At 42.5% G+C, this 8,724-nt stretch overlaps 2 protein-coding genes across 9 annotated transcripts in view; both read left to right on the top strand.

Moving 5' to 3' along the window:
* Nucleotides 1-8,724, top strand: part of il1rapl1a (interleukin 1 receptor accessory protein-like 1a) — a 402,960-nt gene that overhangs the window by 279,532 nt on the left and 114,704 nt on the right. The gene's annotated exons all lie outside the window — the stretch shown is intronic.
* Nucleotides 5,853-8,375, top strand: LOC127931082 (uncharacterized). The gene is made up of 4 exons (XM_052522251.1): nt 5,853-5,884; nt 5,951-6,907; nt 7,205-7,435; nt 7,601-8,375. Exons 2-4 carry the CDS (start codon nt 6,037-6,039, stop codon nt 7,792-7,794), a joined length of 1,296 nt encoding a protein of 431 aa, XP_052378211.1. The 5' UTR covers nt 5,853-5,884; nt 5,951-6,036; the 3' UTR covers nt 7,795-8,375.

Genomic DNA, 8,724 nt, shown 5'->3' with positions numbered 1-8,724 from the left:
AAACACACTCTCACACACACATTGTACATAGGTACACACATACATACACGCACACACAGTTTTCCTAGTCAGGGCAAGTATTCCGAAAACCTCTTGGCCCCAGCTCTAACCACTATACCTCAAAATCTGGAACTGCTGTTATTTTCTATATGGGATGACTTGGCTACTCCTCCATTACAGTCAATGGACTTGGGATTGTACTGTACATTACTAGCTGTATAATGCCCTCTTCCTCCAGAACACCACCTCTACTGCCACCACTACTGTACCTGCAGCAGCAGATAAACTGTCTGCCCCCCCAGGGTTGAGTTGGTGCAGTCCACATTGCCTTTCCAGGAATATGGGGAATGATTCATGCTGTGACGTCCCTGGAGGAGCTTCCGTCATCCCTGAAGACATTCCGATGGGAAGGGAGTGGGACACACTCTAACACACACACACCCCACAACATACACACATTCTCTCTCTCTCTGTCTCTCTCTCTCCCTCTCTCTATAGCTCTCCCTCTCTCTCTCTCTCTCTCTCTCTCCCTCTCTCTATAGCTCTCCCTCTCTCTCTCTCTCTCTCTCTCTCTCTCTCTCTCTCTCTCTCTCTCTCTCTCTCTCTCTCTCTCTCTCTCTCTCTCTCTCTCTCTCTCTCTCTCTCTCTCTCTCTCTCTCTCTCTCTCTCTCTCTCTCTCTCTCTCTCTCTCTCTCTCTCTCTCTCTCTCTCTCTCTCTCTCTCTCTCTCTCTCTCTCTCTCTCTCTCTCTCTCTCTCACCCTTTGTGATTTGTCATGGTTTCGCTATCCCAGAGGAGGAGAGTGAGAGATTCGCACACGCTCACGCAGCAGTCCACCCAGAACTACACATACACACACACGCACGCACACACACACACACACACACACACACACACACACGCACGCACGCACGCACGCACGCACGCACACACACACACACACACACACTCCTTGCACCATTTGTAGTGGGAGTGAGTGGGTCACACACGCTAACGGTGCAGTCCTCTCTAAGCGTGGGATAATTGTAACTGAGGGTTTTACTAGCCCCCAAAGCCAGCAGATGGGAGCACTCTAGTGGAAAGGAATTAGACTCCATTATTTCACAGACCAGGCTCCATCAACACAGGATAGCAGTCAAGAGGCCTGTATCTGGAAGCACAGTCATACATTTTTCACACATACACACACACTTTGATGATACACACTTTGGCATTCATCAGAAATATACGGACAATCATAGTTTGCTGACTACCCTGGTTTCCATGGTGCTTTAATGGTGGATTTGCGACAAGCATAGAGGGAGGTTGACACACACACACCTCCCTGACACACACACACACACTGACACACACACACACCTCCCTGACACACACACACACACACTGACACATACCCCAGCTTATAAAACACTAGAGCTTTGATCTGCTACAGTATGGATTCCCTCAGCACAGCCCCCACCCATCCCCCACTCTCTCGCCCTCCCTCCCGTGCTCTCCCTGCTCTCTGTCTATCCGAGCTCCAGAGGCATCAGTGTGATGTAACCAACAGTCTCCCACTGTGCTGCAGTGTCATCCCCCCCCCAGTAGGAGGAGAGCACATCTATAGAACAAAAGTGTTGTGCTCAACAACACAACTGCTGTGTGGAGACTAAATGTGCCGTGATGTTCAGTAGGACTATTCGGTGTGATGATGCTACTATCGTACACTACAAGGTATGCAGAGCAGAGCTCTGATGATTGTGTAGTATGAAGGACATATGAAATAACTGACCCCCTGCTATACCGCTATAAACCCTCAAACCTTAAGGCGTCCATGTGCTTCCCAGCTGAAACCTTTCAGAGAGCATACAGTATATTATGACGACGTATTTGTTAGCTTTGGACTTTGGTTAGTTTTTGGGGGGCTGTTCGGGTACACAGAAGGTTCTGAAGGCAAGTCGAGGTCTACGCCCCTTCGTCGGTGAGTCAACAGTAGGGACTATTCAATAAAGGGACGACTTGCTTTCATGCAGATTTTTTAATTGAGAAATACAACACCAAACATCTTAGTCAGATGTAAAATTGCACAGCTAAGATCTCGGCAAAAACGTCAAAATGAATGACAGATTTCTTGAGTTGTCTGAGATGAATTCTGACCATTTTGAGGAAGTGTACACTATACCGTGTACGGCATCTCAAAATGGACAAACAGTACTGTTGAGCTTTTTTTCTCATTTTACAAGCAAATGTCTTTTAAGGGAGTGTAGGATCACACTCGTTCGGGTTCGCCTAGCCTAGCCGCACATGTACGCACACACACACACGCACGCACACACAAACACACACGCACGCACACACACACGCATGCACACGCACGCACGCACGCACACACACGCACGCACGCACACATGCACACACACACGCACGCACACACACACACACACACACGCACGCACGCACACACACACACACACACACAGGCACGCACGCACACGCACACAAAAACACACACACATACCTTTCTGTGACACCTGACATGCCATGTTTCTGTGATGATAGCTGAAATTGGCTAGCTGCTGAAGCAGCCAGGTTTCTCTAGATCCACTGTGAAATTAGACGTCCGTCCTGATAAGCAGAACATCAGGAGATTACTTCATAACCGGTCATTATGGGCAATGGTGTGCGCTACTACCATCAAGTAGGCTTTTGCTAGGGCGTTGTGGACGGGGATGGTGGATGGGCGTAAGCAGCGAGCTCCGGCACTGAGTGTCACGTGTTCAATACCAGTGCTAGGCTTATTTTAAAAAATGAAGAAATGTAAACCCTATCCCTTACCTTAACGAAGCAATAGAAATAGCAAAGAAATAGCGCACATAGAACAGATCTACCGCTTCTTAGTTACATATTGCAGCCTTAACTCTTTGGCATTAATGCCTAAAGTTAATGGACAAGCGTCAGATTCTCCAGTGAGACCGTGAGAGCTTGTTGGCTGAAGGTCAGGGTTCGAGTCACACGCTAAATTACTCTTTACATTTTTCTTTCTCTCTCACTGCCTCGCCATTTTTATGTTTTCAGCTCAGGCACCACTTCCATCCACTCTCGTTTATGTTGTCCTTTGTACACGCTTGACTTGAGAAGGGAGTGTGTCTATTTGTGTGCGTGTGTGTGTGCATGCATGTGTTTGTTGCATCTGTCAGAGGGAGAACATGAGAGAGAATTTACTGTATTAACTATCACACTATGGCCATAGCATAGAGAGAGAGAGAGAGAGAGAGAGAGAGAGAGGTGGGTGATGAACTGGTTTTATTTGGCCCCACAAGTTTTCTGAGCAAAGATGTTTTCTTAGATTTTTATTTTTTATTGTCGGACATAAAAGACTGTAAAAGGACCAGGAAATCATCTCCAAGTGATTTTAATTATGTAAAGGTGATCATATACAAATGTAAGCAAGGTTTGAAATGATTATGTTTTAGTCAAACATTATATCTGTTTGTGCTTCTTGCAGTCAATTTACAGTCTACTAATGATTTGTAATTATGTTCCTGGCGCCCGACCATCCGCTCAAGAAAAAATGAGCCCGCGGCTGAATCTAGTTGACGGTCCCTGCTCTAGTCACAGTGCTTCTCTAATGCTATGTAATCCATCAGGGTATTGTGGTTTTTAATTAACTAACTGCATGTATCTATATCACTGACTCCAGGGCGTTAAGGTTAGAATGCAATTTCACCATTGGCTGTGTCTGGCTAATACATGCTGTTTGTTAGGAGGTTTGTCTCATGGAGGGCTCCATTATAAAGGTGTAGGGTTATGATTAGGGCTGTTGCGGTCACCAGTCATGAAGGCAGTTAAATTCCATGTGACTGTGTAGTCACGGTAAATAGGCTTCTCCAAGCTCTGATGCTGCTGATGGTCATTAATATCCTACCAAACCTGTTAACTGCCTGGTACTCAGCGCTCTATTGTCCCTCTAATCACTCTGACATCAATGCAAATGTCATCTAAAATCGAATCAAACACTTCATGAGAGCCCATGAGCTCCTGTTGCTCTATAGGCTATGCAAAAAGAGGAGGATCCCATCAGCTTTATATAAGCTAATCATACTATATTTATCAATTTTCCTAATATTAAGCACATTGCTTATCTTTACAACAAGAGTATAACCTACGTGGCTGGCATGAAAATAAACCATGGGGAAAAGCGTCCTCCATTCACTATTTAAGTGCATAAATGGCGTGTATGTTTTCCCGATGCCCCTGTTTCCATACAGGTGCATGATAATGGTCCATTCTAAATCATAACAAATGTCACACACACACATGATTTAGTATATGTAATGATAAGATTAAATCAAGAATAGTCTGATGGGTGACTATATTAGCCTATCACTTGTGAATTATATATTATCACTTGGGAATAATGCCCAGCATAAGAAACAATGCCTTTTTTTTGCAACTTTTTCTAATCATAGTTGCACACCTCATGTAGCCTGGCCCGTAGGCCTATATGTTTTGATAAGGTTTGTATCACACCTCATTTAGCCTGGCCCATAGGCCTATATGTTTTGATAAGGTCAGTATCACACCTCATGTAGCCTGGCCCATAGGCCTATATGTTTTGATAAGGTCAGTATCACACCTCATGTAGCCTGGCCCATAGTCCTATATGTTTTGATAAGGTCAGTATCACACCTCATGTAGCCTGGCCCATAGTCCTATATGTTTTGATAAGGTCAGTATCACACCTCATGTAGCCTGGCCCATAGGCCTATATGTTTTGATAAGGTTTGTATCACAACTAAAGTGGCCAAATGTTTATCAACATTTTAAGCTAAACATTCTGATCTGCTGCGTCACCCACATCGCATAAAACAGGTTTTTTGATGCTAGTGGTTGTATTAATTTGGGATCTATCGCATCCCACAACTGTCCCAGACTATGTTCGGAATATTTATTTCTCGCACAGAATAGAATAGGTCAGCTTTTGTACTATGGGGGATAGTAGATTGCTGTTTGTTAGGTCTACTCATCTTGTTGGCTGATGAAAAGTAAATGTGGATAATTCTTCCAATATTTTCAATATGCACCTCGGAATTGGAAAAAGATGCAGCTGCGTCCCCGATGTGTCTGTCTTCACTTGTAGCCTGTGAAAATGACCCAATCTCGTGATGGAGAGCCATGTGAGTGAGAGGTCCAAGGGCGCAATGGCCACTGGCTGCAAAAGACATGGATTTTTTGGGTGCATTACGGCCGCACCAAGGGGATGCCACCGTGAAATTCGAGGCATTATCAAGTGCTTGTCAAATTGTGGATGAGAGACTGATGAAGTGTGTACAGCCTGCACAAAAAAAACAAAGCAGAGCTCATGCCTTTCAAGAGACTTTTTTCAAATCATCAATAGAGTCGCATCATGCAGCATTACAATGTATTAAAAATCAAAACTTATAGCCCAACGTTTGTAGAACAACTAAAGTTGCATTAATAACTCTAAATGAAGCATTCAGGAGTACTTATTTATTTGTTAACTGCTCAACACAGAATAGCCGCATGTGTGCTCTCCCTCAAATCCTTTGGAGAAAATATCCTTTGTGTTTTATTGAGCTTTGTTCAATTGTATTCTTCATTTGATAAAATAGTATAACATAATGCCTGGAAATTATGAGTAAATCTTTTCTGCTAAATGAACTAGTGTAGCCCACAGCCATATGTTATAGCTAGACCAGGACCTAACATACCGTAAGGACAACTCAGTATGCTATTCTGTTCTTCTGAAATGGACTACATTTTCTTCGTATCATGCTGCTTTAGACCTGTCTAAAATAAATCAGGGATTTATTGTGAAGGTGTAGGCTATATTACATGGATTTATTGGGAAGGTGTGGGCTATATTACATGGATTTATTGGGAAGGTGTGGGCTATATTACATGGATGTATTGGGAAGGTGTGGGCTATATTACATGGATGTATTGGGAAGGTGTGGGCTATATTACATGGATTTATTGGGAAGGTGTGGGCTATATTACATGGATTTATTGGGAAGGTGTGGGCTATATTACATGGATGTATTGGGAAGGTGTGGGCTATATTACATGGATTTATTGGGAAGGTGTGGGCTATATTACATGGATTTATTGGGAAGGTGTAGGCTATATTACATGGATTTATTGTGAAGGTGTGGGCTATATTACATGGATGTATTGGGAAGGTGTAGGCTATATTACATGGATTTATTGTGAAGGTGTAGGCTATATTACATGGATTTATTGTGAAGGTGTAGGCTATATCACATGGATTTATTGGGAAGGTGTAGACTATATTACATGGATTTATTGGGAAGGTGTGGGCTATATTACATGGATTTATTGGGAAGGTGTAGGCTATATCACATGGATTTATTGGGAAGGTGTAGACTATATTACATGGATGTATTGGGAAGGTGTAGACTATATTACATGGATGTATTGGGAAGGTGTAGGCTATATTACATGGATGTATTGGGAAGGTGTAGGCTATATTACATGGATGTATTGGGAAGGTGTAGGCTATATTACATGGATGTATTGGGAAGGTGTAGGCTATATTACATGGATTTATTGTGAAGGTGTAGGCTATATTACATGGATGTATTGGGAAGGTGTAGGCTATATTACATGGATGTATTGGGAAGGTGTAGGCTATATTACATGGATGTATTGGGAAGGTGTAGGCTATATTACATGGATGTATTGTGAAGGTGTAGGCTATATTACATGGATGTATTGGGAAGGTGTAGGCTATATTACATGGATGTATTGGGAAGGTGTAGGCTATATTACATGGATGTATTGGGAAGGTGTAGGCTATATTACATGGATGTATTGGGAAGGTGTAGGCTATATTACATGGATGTATTGGGAAGGTGTGGGCTATATTACATGGATTTATTGTGAAGGTGTAGGCTATATTACATGGATTTATTGTGAAGGTGTAGGCTATATTACATGGATATATTGTGAAGGTGTAGGCTCTACTACATGGATTTATTGTGAAGGTGTAGGCTATATTACATGGATATATTGTGAAGGTGTAGGCTATATTACATGGATATATTGTGAAGGTGTAGGCTATATTACATGGATGTATTGGGAAGGTGTGGGCTATATTACATGGATTTATTGTGAAGGTGTAGACTATATTACATGGATATATTGTGAAGGTGTAGACTATATTACATGGATGTATTGGGAAGGTGTAGGCTATATTACATGGATGTATTGGGAAGGTGTGGGCTATATTACATGGATTTATTGTGAAGGTGTAGGCTATATTACATGGATATATTGTGAAGGTGTAGGCTCTACTACATGGATTTATTGTGAAGGTGTAGGCTATATTACATGGATATATTGTGAAGGTGTAGGCTATATTACATGGATATATTGTGAAGGTGTAGGCTATATTACATGGATGTATTGGGAAGGTGTGGGCTATATTACATGGATGTATTGTGAAGGTGTAGGCTATATTACATGGATGTATTGGGAAGGTGTAGGCTATATTACATGGATGTATTGGGAAGGTGTAGGCTATAATACATGGATTTATTGTGAAGGTGTGGGCTATATTACATGGATTTATTGTGAAGGTGTGGGCTATATTACATGGATTTATTGTGAAGGTGTAGACTATATTACATGGATTTATTGTGAAGGTGTGGGCTATATTACATGGATTTATTGTGAAGGTGTAGGCTATATTACATGGATTTATTGTGAAGGTGTGGGCTATATTACATGGATTTATTGTGAAGGTGTAGACTATATTACATGGATGTATTAGACTTTTTAAAAGGTAGATGTTCCAAAGTTCTGCATCAGTGTCTTGTAGGAAGCCAGGAGATGCTAAATGGGTTTAATTAACGGTCAATTACAGTGAGACCGACAGTTATTTGCTTGACAATCACCTGCTGACAAAATGTCAATGCCACCACATCCCTAGTTGTGATCAGTGCAGCTTGTCCTCGGTGAAAACCATATTGGTGAAGGGTTGCGGTCAATTTCATTTCAACTCCATCAATTCAGTAAATCGAATTAATGAATTTATGCATTGAGAAATCCTCCTTAAACGTAAATGTAACTTTTGATTGATTTTCTCTTCGATTAACCTCTTCACATGACTGAATTGAAATTGAATTGCCCAGGTCCCATATGGGTTTTAGAAACATTCTGGAGATTTCTGCCTCATCACTCTGTACTGGATCATTCCGTTCCCACTAAGAAGACCCAGTGGTAAGTAACCCACAGTAAATGCCACGGGAACTGGGGTTGCTGCGAAACAAAGCTAACTGTTTAAGCGTGTGAACATTTGTCATTAATCACTGAGCGTGGAGCCCATAGTAGAGGCCAATGATTAACGAGCTAACAGTATGGCTACACAGACCCTACAGGATGGAGGGAGATGATAAGGAGGGAGAGATGAGAGAGAGAGCGTGAGGGGGGGGGGGGAGGGAGCGATGGAGATAGGGAGAGGGAGGGATATATAAAGGGGAGAGGGAGGGATATATAAAGGGGAGAGAGAGGGATATATAAAGGGGAGAGGGAGGGATATATAAAGGGGAGAGGAGGGAGGGATATATAAAGGGGAGAGGGAGGGATATATAAAGGGGAGAGGGAGGGATATATAAAGGGGAGAGAGAGGGATATATAAAGGGGAGAGGGAGGGATATATAAAGGGGAGAGGGAGGGATATATAAAGGGGAGAGGGAGGGAT

The sequence above is a fragment of the Oncorhynchus keta genome, chromosome 7 (assembly GCF_023373465.1).
Source record: "Oncorhynchus keta strain PuntledgeMale-10-30-2019 chromosome 7, Oket_V2, whole genome shotgun sequence".
Taxonomy (NCBI): Eukaryota; Metazoa; Chordata; class Actinopteri; order Salmoniformes; family Salmonidae; genus Oncorhynchus; species Oncorhynchus keta.
Note: the sequence above shows the minus strand (reverse complement) of the source record. Positions and strands in the feature narration are given on the sequence as shown.

Bases quoted from the DNA above. Each gene is read 5' to 3' on its own strand.
- LOC127931082 (XM_052522251.1), top strand. From the start codon at position 6,037: ATGTATTGGGAAGGTGTGGGCTATATTACATGGATTTATTGGGAAGGT. The intron at 6,908-7,204 runs GTGTAGGCTATA...TGTATTGGGAAG, and splicing joins TACATGGATTTATTGTGAAG to GTGTAGGCTATATTACATGG. The intron at 7,436-7,600 runs GTGTGGGCTATA...TTTATTGTGAAG, and splicing joins TACATGGATGTATTGGGAAG to GTGTGGGCTATATTACATGG.